Raw genomic sequence first — 23,229 nt, 5'->3', positions numbered from 1 at the left:
CCGTGGGGGGGGGGGGGGGGGGGGGGGGCTGTAGGTCAAAGCCCCCGGTAATTGATGTTGCTTATTCATCTGCTTTTTTTTTTTTTTTTTTTTACTTGTCCACGCTCGCCGTGGCACAGCATCGTTTTTTTTTTGTTTTTTTTGTCCGTCGAAAATGTTTGAAGCTTTAGTGGAGGTCTTAGGGCCCTGAGAAGCATCCCCCCACTGCACCTTGCCTGTGTTCCTACCTAGCGGGGGGGCTCCATGCCGGGGACACATGCACAAAGAAGGCTTCCCTTGCAACACAAGGCCCGGAGGACATCTCATAGCGTGACACTGAGCTTTGGGGGGGGACACACAATGGCGCAGGCACAAAGGAGGCCCCTCTCAAGACAGGACTCGGAGGACATCTAGAATGATAAGCAGGGCAGCTCTCACTGTAATTAGCCACGGAGCCAGCCTGACCAATTGTCTCATGAGATCGGCCGACTATCAGTAAACAGTTGGAAGCAAGAAAGAAAGGGAAAGAGCGTAATTGGCAAAGCCGGCAAATTGAAAGTGATGCAGCGATGCCGTTGAAGATACGCGGCTCCGGACAAACGCCACGGCTCGACGGGAATACCGAAATCCTCCCGCGAGCCGAACGGCGGGACGGAACCCTCCAACTTGTTTGGCCGCATAAGGAGGAGAACATAACGGCGGAGCCGTGTTTAATCGGGAACCCTGTGGCATGTCAGCCGGCTGCCTGGGTGGCATGTCCTCCGGGGCCCTTTGAAGAGGACCGATTTGGAGAAGAGATTTGGATCATTACACAAGAAAGAACACTTCATAAGTACCGAAGTGAGTTGGAGAAATGACGGTTAATGATGTTGACAGCAAATCACCTCTGCTGAATTACAGAGAGATTTGACTCAACTTGCCTTATTTAATGAGCCTCACTCCGCAAAGGTAATGGGCCAGCGGTAAGACAGAGAAAGGCGGGTGGAGCGGGAGGGTTTTATAATCCCCCCCCCCCCCCCTTCCCCTTCCACCCCTCCATTCCCCCACAAGGGACTTCAATGCTCCCGTGGTTACACTCAGCAGGTTGGCACATACCTGCCTTTAAACTGTCATGTCAGGGGAATGCTGAGGTAGAAAGGTCATCCTTAATAAAGAGACTGCACACTTGTTTGAGCTGCGCGTGTTCCATTCATTTAGGAAAACGTGCACATTCGAACAAGACCTCGTGCGCCTTTCTGATCCAACTCTTGCACTGTATACTGTACAGGATATGTGCAGTATATGTATATGTGCATGTGCCTGCCATTTGTACTATAGTTTAAAAGCACTAAATGCAAAGGATGTTCACACAATAAAAAGACAACTTTCCATCTCATCTGCATGTGAGTGTCGTCCGCTTTGATCAAAGCAGCTTCGATACACAAGAGGACATTGATTTCATCCTACAGCTCATTTGCTATTTCTCATCATGCATGTTTATGTGCAACTTTTTGACAAAAAGCTTAACTGACAGCATGACGGTTGATTTGCGGCAGTTTTTTTCCCCCCCTCTCACCGCCTTTCCCTCCTCCCTTTCCATTTATTTGACTGTCAGGCCATCAAAGCGACATATCTGTCTGCGTCTTTGAACGTCTCCCGCTGAATGATGAACACGCACGCTGTTAACCCATGTATCACGTGCCAATTATGCATTGACAGAGATGTTGCGGAAATGTAACATTTAAATCAAAGCGATGGCTTTCCGTTTCAAATTCGCCTTGCGAGCTGACATGTTTTATTTAGTCGCTGCCTGCCAGGGAAATAAGTCGATACAAAAACAAAAGGAACTATCTTAAAGGTCAGATCAATAACTTTGAGGCTTTCATTTCCTCATTTCAACGCTTACATGTCAATCACGGAGTCTATTATTAGTCCTCCTGAAGCTTTTACTTGCCCCTACAGTAGCTCAACTCTCAGATTTCATTTTGTGAAGACGATTACAGTTGAACCTCCAAACGTCTGAGGCTGATGTGTCAAAACTTGTTTTCATCATTGGACACGTTCCGTTAGTTGGAGACTCTAAATTGTAAATTTAGGTGTGCCTGCATTGATTTGCGACCTCCCAGGGTGGAGCCCCTCACCCAAAGTCAGCTGCAATAGGCCCCAGTTCAAATGCATGCATATTACACAGAACAACTGTGTTAGGCGGAGTATTTGTACATTATTTTGTTTTTATTATACAGATTTCATGATAGCAACAGTTTACTTCACTCCAGTCATTTTTTGTTTTTCTATTTCGTTTTTTTGTTATAACAATGAAAAAAAAAGTGTGACAATAACCATAAAACCGGAAGTGGAATTGTATTTCATATGGCTAAGCACCTGGCTCTTCTTAACAGATTAGGCCAGTGCTTCTCAATTATTTTCTGTTATGCCCCTACGAGCAAGAAGAAAACATTTGAACCCACCAACACTCAGCTGGGTCGATTTTGCTTCGTAATTCATATTCCACAAACGACATATTAATCAGATTGCAGTATTCATATGCGGTGCTGCATTGAATCTTGTATTGTAAAGAAAATATTTGAGTCGACTTTCCCTTGAAGGAAAACTAAAAAGAAAGAAATACTGTATATATCAATCAATTTACAACAAAGAATAACTTTTTTTTGTCTGTAACTGCAAATATTTGAAATGAGCGTGCGCCACTGCCACCTACTGTAGTGCATGTACAATTGCCTTTTATTGGAGTATGCGGGAGAGGGGGGTGGGCATGTTCCCCAGGGTCGCACGCGGCCGCTCCACAATTTGAGAAGGGACAGGATTAGAGTTTCAAGATTAGAACAACAGCGCATGTTCCATTCCACTGCACTGAGGCTTGTTGCATTAATTGGCGCAGATGCGTGTCTCATTATCGTGTCACCGCTTGGCCTGCATGTTGATATGAAATTATCTTTTTGAAACGTTGTGAAACACGATTGCTGTTTTTAGTGTCATTTTGACGCCTCTCTGTCTGTACCTGACACTCGGCAAGCCTCTTAATAATAGTGTAGAAGAGGCAGCTAATTACGCTACTGTAATGATGAAAAGCAAAAGTGAGCCTGTAGAAAGAAAAAAAATAAGCGGCTGTCATTTGGTTCTTTTGATGACAAAAAAAAGTGGAAAGTCATCATCTTGCAAAAATTGACACATTTGTTGTCATTATGCAAATCATAGTACAAGATGTGTGTCTCCAAATTTATGTCTCAGGCGAGCTAAATGCCTTATGTTAATTATAGACCCCCCCCCCCCGCTCCCCCTCCCGTGCACGGAGGTCCCAATTACAGGCCCCACCTGTTCTGTTTGCGAGACTCGAATTTGTTACACGTGTCAGCGTTGTGTTATCCAGCAGAGCGCAGGTTTGTTGGGGGGGAGGAACCACCGACTGGACCCCTCACTGGGCCAACGCATCCTGTGGGCGGGGATGAGCATTCCGCGAGACTCGATGAGCATGTAGACGGCTGTTCTGACAGAGGAGGGGTCAACAGAAACTTTTTAATTAGCACTAATTACCTTTGCAAGAAAACGTCAGGGCTTGAAAGGATTTATGTCAGCGAGTGAGAGATCAAAGATTGCGATGCTGCGCATTTTAATGGGAACACCAGGGGGGTAATAGGGAGCTGTTTGTGTTTGGGGGATACGGGGGTGTTTTCTAGGACGAGAGGCATGCCGGGTGGTCGTCTTCCTCCACTAGTGCTGTCGACCAATCACACGTCACGTCCTGTTTCGTTCTGACAATATCAACTCGTATGACGTTTAATGCTGGTTAATGAATCACAGCATATCATCGACGCCACACAAATTGTGCCCCGGAGAAGTACAACGATGACATCGGAGCAATCTAATTGCTTAGTAAATTCAAGGCAATTCCATGGCATCATTGCCACATCATTGCTTTGTCATCCAAGCTGTCTTTTTATAAGCCATAATGATACAATATCATGAGGGAAAAAAAACGTACTGCTCATTTGTTTTTTCCGGTAAGGATACTGTTCTTTTTTCTCACAGGTTTATGATGTCATTCTTGTCAAATGTCAAATTTTATCACAGCATTAGTCACATTTTTTTTCTGTTGTTATTTATTTAAAAAAAATATTATTTTACGACTTTTAAAATAATGCCTTTTTTTCGTGTGACACTGCAACTTTTAGTATTTGTAAATTGTTTTCTTGTCAGAGTAAACATTTGAACTCCTACTTTTTGATGATGTTGTTGACTCTTGTTGGGGAATTTTCCCCCTAGATGTTCCCATGTAAATAATAAATCGATTAAAAAAAAGTCTCCTGCGGGGGGGGGGATTAGCAAAAACCCCAATGCAAACCCCCAACAATGCCCCTTATAGTTTAGTCTTTTATTTTTTTTCTCCATCTCCTTCCCACACGTCCATACATTCCTTGATGTCAGCATGTGCACACCCCTCCTTTTTTTATTTTTATTTTTTTTTATGTGCGTGTACATACGTGTGTGTCGGACGCGTCACATCACACTGACAGACATTTCATGGCGGTGGTTTTTAATGCGTGCCTGGACATCACTGTGGCAGGGTCATCCATCAGACTTCAAGACAGCATCGATCATTTGCCGTGAATGGAGCGCGCGGCCAGTGATTATTTGCTATTAGGTGGATGCTGAGGCATACAAATGGCTGGCAGTTGACAGTTGAACTCACTCAGATGTAATGTGGGACGCCCCCCTTCTTTCTGCCTCTCTCTCTCGCGCTCTGCTCTCTCTTTCCTCTATCTCTCAGTCTGAGGGAAATTGTTGACAGGCGCTGGGGCTGAACACTGTAATGACGCACTGAGCGATCCTTCCGCACAGATAGCATTTTTTATTATTGGCTTATTTTGCTAGCTTGTTAGACCAGAGCATGAGGTGATTTCCCGTTGTGTTGCCCTTTAAATCAAGTCATCTCATTTTGAGTGAACGTAATACAATATGCCTTGGGTGATTGAGCCAATGTTATAAGGCTGAAAGCTTGCTTATTTGTGCACTGAGGCCAATCGGTGAACCGACTCGCACTTTTCTGAGAGAAAAAAGGCATCAAGGATAGACAGTAGCATTGCATGTGGTGACATCCATCTATTATCTGATCGGCTTATTCTCAAAAAGGTCCCGGGCGTATCCCAGCTCTCTTCGGGCAGTAGGCGGGGTACACCCTGAACTGCTTGCCAGGCAATCGCAGGGCATACAGAGACAAACAACCATTTGCACTCAGAATCACACTATTTGGAGCGCTCAATCAACCTACCATGCATGTTTTTGATACATGGGATTGTTCTCATACATTTGCAACTTCCCTTCCCGTGATACTTTTTTCATCTGATAACATCATGACTCCCATCATGCACGCTAAGTGGCTGTCATTGGGCAATCTTTTAACAGAGACCTCCACCTTTAGTGAGCGCTTCATTAGCGGCAAAGCCGGGCAGGCCTTCTGTTTTGCCCCGCCCCGCCCACCCCGGCCCGGCCGGCCCTTTCAATGCTGCATCATCGTCAGAGCTTTCAGGGTCGACGCAGGGTCAAGCAAGGCTTATGAGGTTGAACCTGACAAGAATGTCTGTCAAGTTCTTATCCCAGGGCCAGGCTTGATCCCGAGGTCGTTATTAAGACGGGGATTGGAGAAACCCGAGGCCAGGTGATGTTGACCTCAGTGCAGCGGCTCTGATTTGTTCTGGCCCTGGCTCTCACTGCGTGCGTGTGTGTGTGTGTGTGTGTGTGTGTGTGTGTGTGTGTGTGTGTGTGTGTGTGTGTGTGTGTGTGTGTGTGTGCGTGTGCGTGTGCGTGTGCGTGTGCGTGTGCGTGTGGATTGACAGCATCCCATCTGATTCACTGCACTCTCCATCAGCGCTAATGACATCGAGAGAGAATATTAACCTCACACACTCAGCAGGGAGATCCATGGGGCTAGCATAGCAGTCAAACGATGCAGGGTCCATATCAGTCAAACGTACACGTTCGTTGTTCGCAATTCAACACTCACTCTCAACAGTGATTAAGCTAAATTAAAAGATTGAAAACACATTTTCAAAATGGAACGTGTATGGTCACTCATTTGCAATCCAAAGTGAATGGTGGCGCTGCCGTGTAATACAAAAGTACTTCAATTTGAAGGCTATTTCTCCTGGCCAATGGGGATGCTCGTTGTATGCGTGTATTACCGAAAGCTTTCTTTACTGGCTGTTTGGCGACACGCTTTTACTGAAGTTACGCTTACCGTGAGTTTTGCTTGCTTGGTAGAATTAGAGTTTTTGACTCATGAAATGTTGAACTTGTTTTCCCTTTTGTATATATTTTTTTAGCGGTGGGAGCAGTTGTCTGTTTTACATTTTTGACTTTGGTTTTGCAGTATGTAATTTTGGTTGAGACTTTTATCCGTTTTGTGCATTTATTTTCAATATTGTCACATTTGTTTTCCAGTTTGCAAATATGTATGCGTTAGTAAAATATTCTCATTTTCTAAATTTGTTTCGGGGATTGCAAAGGAATATAGAAATTCTCAAATTATTACATTTTTGTCACTCATATATTTTCACATTTTCATATGTTCATATTTTATAAATGTGCTTTAGCTTTTGTAGAAATGTTCATCATTTTATGAATTTTGTTTCAATTTAGTAAATTAATTTTAAATTCCGTAAAATCACGTTCTGTGTTGCGTTCCCGTTTGTGAAAGTGTTTCCCAATTTGTTCATCCCACTCAGCCACCATACATGTCCATATAATAACCGTGAGGCAACAAACAGCCAAATTCCTCAACATCCTTGTCAACAAAGAACTTTTCAAGTTATATTTCACAGATTTCTCCCCACTTGAATTCACTCGGCAGGAGACATATTTTGTTTGTTTTTTTTTGCAAATGATGCAACCTCGTGCAAAGTTCAATCCGACATGCCGCTTCCAATTGACAGCTGTGTCTTTATGCATTTTTGGCTATCAGGAGCGAACACGGCGCAATAGTCAGAGCCGATTAAGAGTGAAACCACATAAAGAGAATGGCTGCCGGCGTCTCGTGTACTCTAAATGATTTGCATTGCCATTAATAGTCATTTGCAGCTGCCTACAGTAAGAAAGAGACGTGTAATCCCCTTGCCATGTGTGAAGTGACACGCATTCACGAGGAGAGGTGATGTCCTGGATGTGTGATCTTTAAATGACTGCCACCTGAGGCCTGGCGCCGCAATGAAGGAGGAGTGCCACACTGAGAAGTCTCCGGGTGAGAAAGTGCGAGCTGTGTGGCGGGAGGGAGATGGGTGTCTGATAATGGCGCGTCGAATTCGCCTTCGCCGTCAGGAACGCGTGTACGGAGAGGCGTAAAAGGCCGGCGGGAAGAGACCTTACTGGATTTGTGTGGAGGTGGGAGCAGAGAAGGTTTGAGGGGTTGCCTTGAATTCATTAGCTTGACAGATGTCATTTGGTTTTGTTTAATCCCAAGAAGTGTTTTTGAGGCTAGTCTATTTTGATGTTTATTTGTTATTGTTGTGGATTTGAGTGTGGAGATATAGCAATGGATTTTGGTGTACTGATGCAAAAATCTGCATATTTTTTTGGTCGTTATGATGCCCAAGTTGCTTTTTTTTCCATTTGCTTAAATTTTTGCATGCCCACGGGATTTATTGATTATCATTATAGTGAAACAGGGACGGAGCTATGCCAAGAATCGAGAAATTCCATGAGTTACTTTTGCTGATTTATAAGAATAGGTTTATATTGGTTCGAAATGCCACTCAATCTCCTCAATTCACTGCACAAAATGGCAGCAAATCAATATATCTGTTCCTCTTGCCTGAAAACAAAAAAGCAAATTGGTGATTATTTCAGTGAACAACAGCAGATATGTTTCAAAAGAAATGTGCAAATACCTGTCTGTGTATTTGCAAATGCAAAAATGTGTCCACACAGAGGTCTGCTATGTTGGTAAGCACATCTGCCCAACAGTTTTGAGAGTCAAAGTTTAAATCTCAACTCCATCCTTCCTGATTTTATATATTCTCCCCATCCTTACTTAATTTTGGTGTGAATGGATGTGTGAGTAGCTTGTTGTCTCTATCTACTGTGATTGACGGTGTCTACCCCGCCTCTCGCCCGAGGTTGCCTGGGATAGTCTCAGCTCACACTAACCCTACTTGAGGACAAGTGCTATAGAATATAAATTCAATTAATTGTATCTTGAAGCAATTGAGGCACACAGGAGTACACTGCTTGGCTACAACAAGCAAAGATGTTGCTTTCCTCTCCGTCAGTTTGGGACCCGAAGAACAGCAACGTGGAACCAGCACAGGGCTACAACTCACGTGTATTATCACTATTTAACATGTATTATTTATAAATGTATTATATTAAATATGTAGGCATATTTGTTATGTGAATAAAATACAGCAGAACATGTAGCATTTCAGTTCACCTTTGAATGACATACTTTGTAGTGCCTCCAAGTAATTAAATAAAGCACTATATATATAGATATATATATCTATATATAGATATAGATATATATATATATATATATATAGAAAGAGATCAAGTAATTTTGTCTTATCATCTGAATATTTGAATATTTCTCAAATATTTGAGGCTGAATTGCTCTCCACGCTGCCTGGCCATATTCACTCTTTATTAAGTTTATTAAAGGCCGTCGCGTTCCGCTTTGCCCAAGTCCACCTCTCCCCATTCATTACGCTACCTTATCCTGGCAGGCAAACTGAAGTGCGCTCTGAAGAGTCCATTATGCACATATGAAGGCCATGGTGGCACCGCTATTGGTCAATTCATCAAACGTTTATATGTTGCCCTCTGAACGGGACCTCGGTTTTTGCTGTCAGTCTTGAGCAGTGGCCTCTCCGTTGAAGCGAATGTTTCAATGCATTTCTGCACCCTCTCAGTCTTTTCATACTGTTCATGAAACCTATTGTGCACTACCTCTCACCTAAATTGGAACAGCTTGTTTTCCACACTGCACCATCACAGCCAGAGTCCAGACACTGTTTCTTTTGGTACTTTTCACCCGGAATAGTGACATTGGTAAATGACAGCTTTAATGGCCACTGTGAAAGCGAACATGTTGTACCCCCAAAAAAGGTCACATATGATTCCTTTTGGCAGCAGGCATGAGAAAAAAGTCGGGTTCAAGCATGTAAACGAGCTCAAGCTGCCTACCGCCATTTTTACCACCGCCGTGCCTGAGGATATATGACATGACGCCGCACGGAGTGCAACATTGGCAGCAGTGACTGACATTTCAGCCAATAACGGTCGAGGGTTTTCTTCGTGCGCTTGTCAGCAGCGATTTATCAATCACTATGTCTGCGTTAGCATCCGTCCAATCGATCGGCCGCTCGATGGCTGCACTGTCCTTGTCTACTTTATCATCATCATCTTCATCCTGCCGCCGCGCTGACACTTTGTTCCGGATGAATATTTCTATTGTTGTTGTCGGTGTGCCTTCAGTAGAGGATTATGCACACGGTGCACACGTGATGTATGAGCCCGAGTTACACGTGCAAAGTGGTGATCGTTAGCGTAACGGATTAGCTGTGATAGTCAGGCGGATGATAATTACCTTAACAAGAAAATGATTCATCTCCTCACCTCGTTAGAGGCAAAAAGCAATAACAGCACTATACATATCATAAATCCAATTACTTAGCATCTTCAATGAATACCAGCATTATTATTACTCGGGTTCTTCGTTAATTAGCCGCCAATTCAGCGAGACCCAACACATGAGCTGTATCAAAAGATAAAATTAGTTTTGAGAGGTACTAAACTGTATTAATGTTGAGGGTTCTACTGGTTGTAATATTTTGCTCCACTAGCTACAAGCTAGTTAAGGTGTCCACAATGTAGAGGCAGTGAAAATGATGTGTTGCTGATTGTATTTGAACATTTTTACATGCGTCCGTCTATCCATTTTCCGATCGGCTTATCCTCACAAGGGTCGCGGGGGGAGGGGTGCTGGAGCCTATCCCAACCATCTTCGGGCAGTAGGCGAGGGACACCCTGAACCGGTTGCCAGCCAATCGCAGGGCACACACGGTCGAACAACCATCCACACTCACACTCACACCTAGGGACAATTTGGAGTGTTCAATCAGCCTGCCATGCATGTTTTTGGAATGTGGGAGGAAACCGGAGTACCCGGAGAAAACCCACGCAGGCCCCGGGAGAACATGCAAACTCCATACAGGGAGGCCTGAGCTGGAATTGAACCCGGTACCCCGACTGTGAGGTCGACGCGCTAACCACTGGATCCACCGGCCAATATGACTAAACTGAAATCTGCTGTGTCGATCCTTTTATTTTTACTCCTATTGTCAACATATTGTCGGGAAGTGTGGTGGTCTCGTGGTTAACACGCAAATTTTAGAAGGTTGCGGTTCAAATCCCATCAGCGGCCTACCAAGGGCACCCTGACTTTCTCCCATTTTTAACCGTGTGAAGCACTTTATGAGTCTTCATGATATTGTGTTGCGATCATCTATTTGTTGTGCTTATGTTTTTTTATGTTACGCATTTTCATTAAAATCCTGAAGATTTTGAGGACTCAAAACGATTCCATGCATTAGTTTTGTCAACAGCAAGAAAAGCTCACTTGACTACGTTTTTACTGCATCGCTTGAACTTTGCACTGTTTCGAAGCTGCGTTGTAGAACAAGTAAGGGGGGGGGGGAATGCAATAATGAAAGCACCATAGGGAAATGCACAGTGAAAGCTGGCAAGCCTTCGAGTGCTTCAATCTCTGCGTTGTAGTTAATGCTGGATGGGACTCAGTGGCTGCTCGTTCCCCTGGCTGTGAATTTAACTGATTAAATCAGCCAGTGCACGCAGCGGCGGTGACATGAAAACAACAATTAATAAGGCTCCCCCCTGTGTCATGCGGCTCCCTTTAACCAAGCAGCTAATAACATAACCCACAGGATTGCAGCAGCGCATGCACACACGCACACACACACACACACACACGCACACACACATGCACACACACACACATGCACACACACACACATGCACACACACACACATGCACACACACACACACACACATGCACACACACACACACACACACATTTACAGGTGTCAAAAGTTAGGGAGTGGCAAACAAAATCCCGTTTATCCAGTGATGTGCCAAACTACACATTAACACCAATTACACTTGCAGATTAATTGCATATGTTTGAGAAGTGTATGTCAAGTCACATACAGTACCTGCACTGTGCTGTGAAATTCACTTCTGCCCCCGAAAAAACGACCCTCAACTAACCAAAGAAAGGTATAGGAAGGAATAGGTGCAATATTATACAATTTGGGCATATGAGATTATATTTTGGGATGCTAAATTCCATTTTAGCATGCCTAAAATTATCACCGGTGATGCTAGTTATTACGATGAATAATCATAGTTGTTTTTCTAAGATGGTGGATCAAGTCCGAGCCGATCAGTTTTTACACCATAATGCATGTACTGTGATACTACAAGTCCCAGAAATGCTCGACCATATCTCATGTGAAGTGACAGAGCTGCTCGCCACTTCCCTGTTAGCGCTAGCACTCATGTAGCGCTTTAGAATCAGGTTTATCGTAGTGGCAGTATTACCGCACAAATTAACGTTCCATATTTATTTGGGGAAAACACACTTTTATTGTGTTTTGTTCTCAAATTGCCGGCGCTCATTTGTGGCTATTTTCTTTCACAGTCAATCCTTGAGGCTCAATACAGTAGCCTTGGAGGATCAAAAAAATGTTTGTTAATTGTAAAAAGTTAATGGCCAATCAACTGATGCAAAGTGTGTCTTTTTACTTCCGTTTAATTCTGACACGACTGCATGTTTTTGTAAAGCACAACATGATATCGTTCTATTTTTCTCATAAAACTCATTTTGCCCCTTTCAATACAAAAGCACTGTTGTTTTATTCATGTATTAATCGCAAGGTGCTGTATGACTGATATTGGGACTGGTGCTTTGCTTCATAGAATTGCTGAGCAGCACCATATAGCATTAAAAAAAAAACAGGTCTGCGTGCACATCCATCTTACTCGCGTGTTAGTCAGAAGCGATAAGAGCTTGTCAGCCAACAGCAATACCAGCTATAGGTGCTGTCAGTCGCCGCTCTGTGTGTTTTAAAGTGTGTGTCTGTTTGGGCGCAAAAGTGTATAGACGCCTTTTGAAACGAGGCATCAATCTGCCTTGCCTCGCTGTCAGCAGCAACTTGCTGATTTGTTCATTTCCGTGTGAGGTGGTTGCAATTTTTGTTTTGCTTTTTTTTCCCCTTTCTGGTTCAATGTTGCACCCAATTTGTGTACTCGCTGTGTGAGGTGGAGTCTGTCCAAAATTGAAAAAGATGGCAGTTGAAGTGGATTTCTGTTAGAATTAAAATACTCAAAGCAGCATGCCTACAGTATTTGATTTTTGTTCAGCTTAAAGGGTCGGTGTGTAGCTTTAAAAAAAAAAAAAAGTTCATTAATTATTTCATATATCTACAGTATATATAGATAGATAGATAGATAAACCATTATTTCAATAATATGCAAAAAATATGTTCTATCATGAATTCATGTCACAACTATACTTTTTTATTTTTATTTTTTTTTTAATAATCGTAGGTCTAGTAATCACTAATTATATTACCTGGGTCGCGCCTCACCTTACAGGGGGCTGACATGTCTCGCCGCCATCTTTCTTCTACGGATACCCGAAGGTGACAAATCACCCGATCCAAACTTTGTGCAAAGCATTACATCGTCATTTGAGGGAATACATGAAGCTGTTTGTGATGACATTTTGCTTGTAACTCTGCTGAAGGAATTGGTGGTAGGTTAAGTCTGGTCTTTCTGAGGCACCGTCAGGCTTCAAAATGCACGCGCTTCAAACTTAGGTCCTCGCATCCTATTAGTTTACCACTACGATGGCAAGCGCATGATTTGTCATTTTGTATTATTTTGTCTTTTTTTGTTAACTTTTCTTTTGATGGCGGCGCGGACACCCGCAGCGGCTCCTCTTGTTTTGTTTTGAGAGGGAAGAAATTTCATGTGTGCTGTCTGTTTCACATACAGTACATTTGGCAATAACATTTATCCAATCCAATTCAATTACACAATGTACCTTTATTTCCCAGTGTTCACATTTTGTCTTTTATGACCTGACATCTCAACATGGGTCATACATTTTGTCTCCTTACTCAGTTTTGACATCATTCTAACTTTGAAAAAGAGAGTTTTTATTGGAGAGCAACAATGTCTGGGTTCATTCATATTTACTTCATCTTTTTTTTAAATTGATAACTTCTGTAAAGATATTTTCTTATAAAAATCCCACGAGGGAAGTTAAATTAACTAAATACAAATTTAATTCTGACGAATGAATGAATGAGGGAAATGGCATGGCCTTAAAATGAGGCATGCGGCATCAATTTTGGTTTAACCTTCCAAATGTGGTTCCTTGCCTTGAGCACTTGACTGCAATGCTTAACAGCTTCTATTGATCCTTCATTGTTCTCAGTGGTTGACAAACGGAAGTGTGAAAGAAGCTTTCAGATGGTGAGATTTTTTTTTTCTTCTCCTTTTTGCTTGTAATTTGTATCAAATGTACGTACCTTTATCATCTTTAAATAAGATATCAATCTTAGGGTGGGGTTGCATGAACGTATTCAAAGCTGTGATGATAACATATGCAGTGCAATTAATAATAGGAGGATGTCCAGTGGGACATGTTGCCTTCCTCTTTGTCTGCATGTTGAACCCCCCCCCCCCCCCCCCAAAAAATAAAAATACTCTTTTGGAGTTCTAAACCTGAATGAGTTCAATTCATGTAATAAGTCAACATTTTAGTAGTTCCGAGTGCACACCGCAGCATATATATATATTTTTAATCCTCGCTTTGCCAATGTGTTGCTTTCTTTTGCATGATGAATGTTACACCGTGCCCACTGCTTCCTGCCTTCCATTTGCAGATTGTCACGATAAAGTTCTCCTATTGACGCAAGTCAAGAATTTGTTAGCGCTGCATCTGTTTAGACGTCACGGTGCCTTTGAGTAAGATATGCGGCGCTGTCAGAGAGCAGAGATGTACTTTTATCAGGCGGGAGCTTCGATGGCTGCAGTTATTGATGTACTTGATGAATAAAAATGCCATTAGGAATGCTCTTTAGATGGCAAAATCTATTGAGAGGTTGCCTGCCTGCGTCTGATTTAAATGCCAATAAAGTCACCTAGGACACGTCCACACCGCGTTGAAGGATTGGACAGCACACACTGCCATTGTGCTCCTTTTACAGCTTGAACTTTGCACGGTCCTAATATTACTCCTGACACCACCCTTCATCATTTTTATGATAAGGCTGTGTGAATGCGTTAGCGGGTGAGGGCGGGGGTTGCCCCGGTCAGAGGAAAATCGGCACTGTCTCTTTAAGGTTTTCCAACCTCTGAAGAGAAAAGTTTGCCTTCCATTCCATGTGCGATGGCGAGCGTGTTCCGCTTCCTGTGTGAAAATGATGGATGACAAGTTAAATTTGTGTCTGGGGAGTGAAGGTGAACTGTGACAGAGTGATTTGTCTTGGGAATGGAGGGTTGGGGTCAGGCGAAACTGGGCGCCTCAAGGCACAAGACATTGACAAATTCATCCTGCCCGCCGCATTTCTGAAGCCTTTTGTTTTGAATCCTGGCTACTCACAAGTGACCCCCATCCCTCATCCTGCCAGCCTCTGAAGGATGCCTCGCCATGCCAGGGGGAGCTCAGCGCCACTAATTCTTGTCATTCACCCCCCTCTGCACTGACAGGCCCGGACATAAACTCTTTCAGCATGTGAAATATTTATCTCCGACCATAACCCGTCTTTTCCTCTGGCCTTATCATTGCAGGTCCCTGGCAGGCCTCAAAACGTTCACTGAGCTGGAAGAGCTGGTCGCCGACAACAATCTGCTTGGGAATGACCTCCGGTTGCCCAGGTTACCGAACCTGCACACCTTGACGCTCAATAAGAACAAAATATCCTTTCAAGCAAATAGACTCTTTCCTTAATAGCCCTGTAAGAAAAAAGACAAATGCGGACGTCATCATCGGCTCTTGGTTTTCTTGGCTTGAGGGAATGCTTTTAATGGCTTTGCGGGGCGCTTGAGTGTGGAGGAGCTCCACCGAGGAGCTGTTTCTGAGCCACAGGGACCTCTAGTGGAGTCAGATTACAAGTCAGCGACAACATACAGTGCTATCGAAGAGAAGAGTGTTTGCTGTGCCAATGAACATGTAGAGTGTTGAACGCATTGATTAGATCACCACTGCCAGTTAGGCATCTCAGAAACCATTGGCAACATGGATTGCTTTAATGCAGAATCTTTCGATTTCAGTGAACTCTCAATATTTTACCGTTTTGAACACGAGTTATGATTTTCAAAATGTAACTCTTCATTTCAAAATGTTTGCCAATGTACTGGGCTGCTTTAAGAAGTAAATAATGAACCAAGCCTAATGTTTAAGGACCACAACTTTTCTTTTCTCAAATGCAAGTGAAGAACTATCATTTCATATCTTAATAATACAAATCCTAATAATGATGTGCTTTACTATGTTTTTGAACTGTAAAATACATCTGGAAATTCAGATGTATGACAATTTCATGTTAAAATATCCTTTTACATAAGGTTTGTACATGCTAGTATTTTAGTAATACAAAAACACAGAAGCCGATTTGTCCTGAATTGCAGTGCATTGCAGATGCATTTACATTTATCATGCCTTTACATTTATCCCTATGTACACGTACACAACTCAAACATCTGGCAGCAGCAAAAGGGTAATTCAAGATAATTATACTTTAGTGTTTGCAGGGAATGGATGGGTGGGGGGGGCACCAAGTCAAGCGCCACCCAAAATTGTACACCAGCGATGCTAGTTAAATACATTACTGTGTTCTTAGTCATTTTGAATCCATTCTGTGAGGTGAAGCATGAAAACTCATTTTGGTTGCTGCTGCTTAACATTTATCGAACGTGCATTGGACTACTTTTGTGTTTTTGTGTATTCAAAACCATACTTGAAGCACTTTTTTTTAATGTTCCTTTTAGCAATATCTTCATCATATTGATAACGGGATTATTTTAGTCGATACATTTTTTTTTTAAATGTCTAGACAGAAGACAGTGCTGTAGCGTTTATCTTCTTTGCTATTTGAACCCATCCGTCCATTTTATATACTGCTTCCATTTAAAAAAAAAATACGATAATGTTTTCCCGTTTTTACAAGGTGGTTGTGTTGTAAATGTACCTTGAGTTTCCATGGTAAAAGAGAAGTCAGCCACCCTAAAGCCGAGGCGTTGACAAAATACAAGGCTGTTAATGATCAAGACATAAACACGCTAACTTCCCTTCTCGGTTTCCGAACCGGTTCGGCAGTGTGTCCTCTTTTCACTTGGCTTCCTCAGACCCCAGCGGTGGCTCGCCCTCTCACATACATTAACACTCACGCACGCACTTCAAGAGTCAACATTAAAAATGGGGAGGGGGTGGGGGGGGGGGCGTCTGCGACCGTGTGCCGACTTGGGTTGTGAAGTGGCGGGCGCATGCTAATAGGCCAATTATGTACATCCTGTCGTGGCGCACTGCCATTTTATAGCTTGAGCGCAGCATTAGCGCCGTTGTATTTTGACACTTTCGGGGCTCAATTTTCCAAGTGAATGTATTAGTGATGAATGTGCCTGCTTTCAAGGCTGTTTGTTTTTTTCCACGATTGGCAAAAAGTTTTCCACGGTTGCAGCTCTGGGAAGCACGGACTGTTTGAACCGCAGGGCATCCATCATGCTGTCACTATTCTGAAGCCGGCCACCTAGGAAATGAAAGAGATGAAGAGAAAAGCAGCCAAATTGTGTCACTGCTATACGCCAAAGCCTGCGCCTTAAATTGGCCCTGTGTCGCACAAAGCTGGTGACTAGCTCCTTTGAGCACCTCCGTACGTGTGACAGTGATGTGTTCGTGGGCCGACAGGGCCGAGAACAGCGCTGTGGGTAGTAAATGCTAATGTAATTAACAGCGCTAGGTCCTTGACATCCGCCCTTTGACACCTGACTGATATTGAGGCCCTGCTGGAGCACTTGGCTGACGTGACCCCGTCGCTGGAGTACCTCAGTTTGCTGGGCAATGAGGCCTGCCCCAACCAGCTGGTCAGCCTGGATAAAGATGAGGATGACTACCAGAGATACAGGTCAGTTCTGCGAAACCATGGAACCTATATCTTTGCAAAACACCTTTCTTTTCGAGCAGCAATACCCTATGTCTCCATTATACCGAAAAGTAGATCATGCACTTTCTGTAGAATTGCAGGTGAATTGGTAAACTGTTTTTTCTCATTTAAAAAAACAATGTTTTGGGGAATATAGAAAAGACTGTTTTGATCGTGGAATGGTTTAAATCAAATGAGAAATGTGAAAGAATGGGGTGAATTTGTAAAATGTCGGCTTTAATTTTGGAATTTTGTCATGGGAAATGTGAAATACTGAAAAATTTGGGGGGGCGTGAAAAATAGTTCTTCATGAGCAGTACAGTTTCCCGAATGAGCCGAATGTTTTGATGTTGCAATGATTTGAAATAGTTGAGAAATTAAGTAGTTTTCAAAAGACAAAGATGGTGGCACAATAATCAAACTCATCGCGTGCGGATGAGAAGTGTAAACATTCTTCACACAATTAGTTTGATTTAAATGATATACATGGTCGCATAGCACTAAAATGAATGTAAAGGTGTGGCTGTTAAACACTTTCATCAAGAAAAATATAGATCCTTAAAAATTGGGGAACACCCCTGGTTGTGTGTACATGATATTGAGACATAATGACAGTAAATGCGTGTAATGACATATAATGTATTATCTTTAGCGTGTACGATACATTCATTGACTTCTTTGGCTTCTGTTGCTGTTTTTTCATCACTTAATGGCACATTTACACGCAATAATGGTGGACTTGCCCACTTTTATAACTCTTGCTCGCACATGCGTGTCAGCTAACTTTACCGTTCAGATTTATGTGTGGTGCTGGTACAAAGTGTTCCGCCCTCGTTCAAGACATATGATGACACATGTACGGTACATTAATATAATGACACATAGTCTTTAAGCATGTATATTGACGTCTACAACCATGTTTTTGATACGTGCGTTTGAAATGAATGGATACTGAACAAACATTTGTTACTAGGTAAGATATGCTGTAAGAATATGTTAGATAATAGTCAGTCAATGGTTAGGTTACGGGTAAACTAGCCCTGACAACAATTGCGTAGTAGCATCTATGCTAGCATGACAGATTCTGATTTGTGTGTGTGGTGCTGGTACTGCCACCACCCAAAATAATCTACAGTATTGTAAGTTATGACAGATACACATGGAGCATGTATTTTATTAACGCTAGCATCGTACATTAGCTCACTTCCTTGTTTTTGTTGAAAACACCGACATTTGTTACTGATTGAGTGACTGAAACCATAACAAGCATAAGCATTAGCAACTATGCTCACGTTACATTCAGCTTTGTGCTCATACAAGGTTTGTCCCATGCTATTTAATTTCAAGTGCGAGATGGTGACACGTCTGTTAGCATGAATGTCGATGTCTGCAGCATCCATTTGAGGTTAACTCGGTACTGCAACTTATTTGGAATGAGTACAAGGCAAGTCACTAAATAAAGGACTACACTCTCTTTATGGAGTATGTCAGGAATTAATTTGAACTTGTGGATGCGTCATGAATAACCCCAAATAACCTCAGAAGAACTTGGTCATGAAAGGTTCTTTGAAAAAGCCGCAACGCTATTTTGCACCCACGTCGCATAGCTTTTTGTAAGTCATGTATTTGATGATGTCCTCTTTCCTCCAAACATTTCACAAGCAAACTGCGGATCCGACCACATCGTTCTAAAAGCTTTGTCACGCGGCCCCCTCTCTACACTCCAGTTTGCAAAATGGATTTCATGTGTGACTACTCCCCACCACAAATGAGTGTTTACTAGGCTGCCTTAGCGTGGCAGTCGATGCATTAAACATCAAGCCGGGCCCCGAGCCATGCAATATGACCACCATTTGTCAGGGTCCTTTACGTGAAATGTGATAAAAGGCGAAAAGCATACTCTCTTTTGTCTGTTTTAGCCCTAAGTGCTTGTTTCTGACTCTGTGTTGCCTATTAATCATTTAGTACCCAGGCCTTTCTTGAATAATATTTCACCCCTCTTTTTTGTCTCCCTTTCACTTTCCTTACCCTGCTCACTTTTCCGCCCCGCGTGCTTATCTTACTGGTGTGGAGAGCCGCTCGTTTCAGAGTGACAGTCGTCTACGCTCCTGTAATGTAATATTCATAATGTGTCACATAGTCAAACATCAATTTGAGCGTGATGCAGATTCCATGTCTGACAAGGTTAGGCTGTGTGCAGGTCATGACAGCACTGGGCCTTGGGCAATAAATAGCCAGGCCCGTGCCTTGGGAGCCCGTGGTCTCGAAAGTGGCGGATCCTGGTGTGTCGCCTCCGTCCGCCAATTAGTGCGATGACATAGAAAAGTACAATTCATCCCCGCTGCAGCTGCAATGGTCAACGGGGTGGTTAAACTTCACCTTCTTCACTGGCCAGACAGATCCCAAGTGGCCATTTGCGGTACTGCAGCAACATACAGTACCATTTCATTTGCTCGTTGCGGTTGTCACCTGTGGGATTCGCTCTGTGCAATGCTGATTTTGTATTCAGTGAAAGGTTTCCTAAACTTCATCTCTGCAGCCCAAGTCTTCTCTAATTGATGCCGGTCAACCGCTGATATTGGCGTTTCATTTTGTTGCAGCCGATGTCTCCATGGGATGTGCCCCGCACACGGATGCGCAAAATGTTTGACTCCGCGAGTGAAAATACAATCAATGCTTTCGATTTGTTTTAATTTTAACTCAGAATACCCTCAATGAAAACTATTAGCCTGGAAACTGGAAACAACACACAAACTCTTTGTACTCAGAAAAACTACTGTGATGATTCGAGGTCAGATCGAAGACAGCACTGGCAGTCATTGGTCTCACTAGGAATTCCATAGAATATTTTTTCTTTTGTCTTATCAACCCAGCGTAAAGCGTTTAGAAATAGTCCAAATGTTTTCAGAAAATAAAGCAAAAGAAAACGACTGGAGTTGAACTTTTCTGCCTTTTCAAGGCCAGGCAGCCTCATGTCAGAAAATAACTTGACAAAGGCCGACCACTTATGATTGAAACGTTGACGTGAATTTTGCCATCTGCCCTCTTCCCAATCGCCATCTTCTCACTCTGTCTCCACACCCTGCCTCCTTCCCCACCTTCCACTTAGTTGCTGCACGCGTGTCCTTTTTTGGTCCTGACACGCCGCTCCCTTCTCTCTCGCTCTCTCACTCTCTTTCTCTCTCTGCCAGCCTGTGAAAGGGTGTGTTGTCATCGATGTATTCCCACCATTATCTTTTGACGTTTCTCCCCAACTCCCCCATCCCCCGCCCCAATGAAAGACAGAGTGTGTCTGAAAGCTGGGAGAGATGCTGTGATGCTACCAGAATGACAGCTCTGGCAGACGGGCAAGCGTCTCCTTTCATGCTATTTATACGTCCGACTTCTTCTCATCACCTTTGAAGGTTATTACCTTCAAGGAAACATCATTAGTGTTAATTCGGCGTCGTCGTCGTGTCTGAGTAAACAGGTCCTTTGTGCATGTTTGCATTTGAACAGTTTCCGTTTTGTACCACCGTTTCTACTATTTTCCTAATTAATTCAAATAAAATACTGTACACTTTTTACAATCATTATTATTACTTACAATTGACCATAACTTGCATTTATTTATTTATTGTTGTGGTAAAATGTAGTTGCAAATACAGTATGCTGATATGTTATATTGCATTCTGTACTGTGTACAGTTCATTTTTTAAATTTATTTTGCACATGCAAACACTGTATTTTATGTTTTTCTACTTTCTTCCCTTTAAAATGTTGCTGCTGTAAATTGCAAATTTCTCCATTGTGAGACAAATCAAGGTTTTCTTATCTGATCTTATGTTTGGTTAAGGAGAGTGTTTTCCACAGCACTGAATAAAGTAACCTTTAACAAGTAAACTAACATAATAAAATTGCAACAACATTGCAAACAAATGTGTGTGTATATTTTGGATTGTAACACACCGTATAATGTAATGTACATTTTAAAATAAAATGTTTATATATATATATGTATATGTATATGTATGTGTGTGTGTGTGTGATAGGGTGTGACTTGCATTTTTTTTTTTTTTTTTTTTTTTTTTTTTAAATCTTGGTCTTTTTTCCTCTTAAATTCCTCCTCCGCCTCCTAATGGTTTGTTTTGGACTAATCGGATGACCTCCCCATAGGTATTTTGTTCTGCACAAACTGCCGCAGCTGAAGTTTCTGGACACCAGGAAAGTTACCAGAAAAGAAGCGATAGAGGCCCAGGCGAGAGGAGCATTCATGAAGGTGGTCAAGCCCAAATCGGATGGCGTAAGTTTTGATCATTTCCTATTACCCCCCCCCCCCCCCCGCCTCCATTTTTCGTTACGTTTCACCTCCTCGCCGTTGTTTTGCAATCTTCTTTCTCCTTCCCGAAACACTTGAGTGTCAGTGTCCGATTAGAGAGGTCCTCTTATTTTACCCTCACTTAGAGAGTGCGTATCTGTGTGTGCAAAGTGTGTAACCGAGTGTGACCACGGGCTGACCTGATTCCGTATGCATGAGCCCAGATCAAAGACGACGGGCGGCTGTCCGGTCGTGCTTGTGTCGGTGAGCGTGACATGGCTGGCGATTGGAATGACAGCTCACGTACACGCCGCTCACCATCCCTTAATTATCCCCCCCCCCACCGCCCCTCCGCAACTCTTGTTTTGGGCCACACAGACTAATTAGAGCCGGGGATAAACCTGACTTCAAACCCCCTCTTTCACTCTTCCTTGCCCTCTTCTGCCTCTTTGATAATGCAGTGCGAATGATCATGCCTCGCCTTGATTTGATCGCATGTAATTGTGAGGTCATGAAATATTTAGCTGCGCTTTGTCGTCTTAAGGTCTCAGGGGCTCCGGAGCGCCGGTGAGCCCGGGAGTTTAAATTTTTTTTTAAAAAATGGATCCACGGTAGGCGTATCAGAAGCATGGAGGTTTAAAAGTGCACGGGGAAAGGGAAAAAAAAAAAAATCTTTCAGGCAGTCAGCGGGGACGGTGTCGTCTTTTGGCATCGCTACGCTTCCCTCTTGAGATCTCATGAAACACAGAAATAATTTAACCTCCGTGTGGCGTGTTTGCTAGATGGAAGAAAGTGGAATGAAAACAGTGTTCAACCACTTGATATAAAGAGAAACCAGGGACCTCTACAGTGATTTTGGCAGGCTGGAGTCACTTTATGAGATTTTATTTACATAGCTTGTCAGCGCGGGAGAAATGTTTGGCTGGGAGACGAAAGCCGAGATAATTACTGATTCTAGCTGACGTGACGTGCGTGTCTTTGTGTCTTGGCGTCTTTGAACAAGCTGTATATGATTATTTATTCTTTATGCAAAGTAAAAGGTTACGGCTTTGATGAAGACACATCGACTTCCCGATGCACTCCCACTTTTTCCTTCCCGCGCCAGAATTTATTTATGCATCTTTTAAATCGTGTTCTCACTGTTCCTCATTAGCCGAGTCTACACCGAGTGTGCGGACACGCTCCCCCGTCTGGGCCGAGGGATGTGGGCGCAGCCTTTCCGTACCATTTGTCTTGAGCTCGATGAGATGCGATGCGTCAACTTTTTCGCAGACTCGACGAGCCATGAGTACCTCCCAGCTCTCATTGTCCACATCATCGGCGTGATTTGCGAGCTCGCCAATGGTGCTGGCGACCAATTAACAAGGAGCGAGCAGGAGAGCGGCCTCCGACGAGGGCATAATTAGATGCGTGTTTGCTTTGCGCCTCTTGAAGCGGGATGCCGTACACCGTGTGTGCAATTTGCCTCGTTACAGAGGATCATAATTAGCTGTCTGGATTGCGTTAAGCGGTGCAAGTGTTGAGCGAGAGAGAGAGAAAGAGAGAGAGAGAGAGAGAGAGAGAGAGAGAGAGAGAGAGAGAGAGAGAATACACCAGCAGCAATGATGTGACTTAAAAGGTTTGTCCATGCAGGGCCGAACAGATGACACCCTCCCCTCCTCATCTGAGGGGCTTCTCTAATTGCCTCATGTAGTTACAAATGCGTCTGCCAGTGACTCCACATGCTTTTCAC

The 23,229-nt window shown here is 43.2% G+C and overlaps 1 protein-coding gene across 3 annotated transcripts in view; it reads left to right on the top strand.

Annotated features, from left to right (window-relative positions):
• lrmda (leucine rich melanocyte differentiation associated) overlaps positions 1–23,229 on the top strand; it is a 314,281-nt gene that overhangs the window by 207,842 nt on the left and 83,210 nt on the right. For all 3 annotated transcript variants that reach the window (XM_086122293.1, XM_086122294.1, XM_086122295.1), the window contains 3 exons: positions 14,850–14,976; positions 17,043–17,182; positions 21,356–21,482. In XM_086122293.1, the coding sequence (XP_085978419.1) occupies positions 14,850–14,976; positions 17,043–17,182; positions 21,356–21,482 (394 nt within the window). The remainder of the gene's footprint in view (positions 1–14,849; positions 14,977–17,042; positions 17,183–21,355; positions 21,483–23,229) is intronic.

Source organism: Hippocampus guttulatus, chromosome 10 (assembly GCF_054856545.1).
Source record: "Hippocampus guttulatus isolate MCC_2025c chromosome 10, RoL_Hgut_1.0, whole genome shotgun sequence".
Taxonomy (NCBI): Eukaryota; Metazoa; Chordata; class Actinopteri; order Syngnathiformes; family Syngnathidae; genus Hippocampus; species Hippocampus guttulatus.
This window is presented reverse-complemented; position numbering and strand designations above follow the sequence as displayed.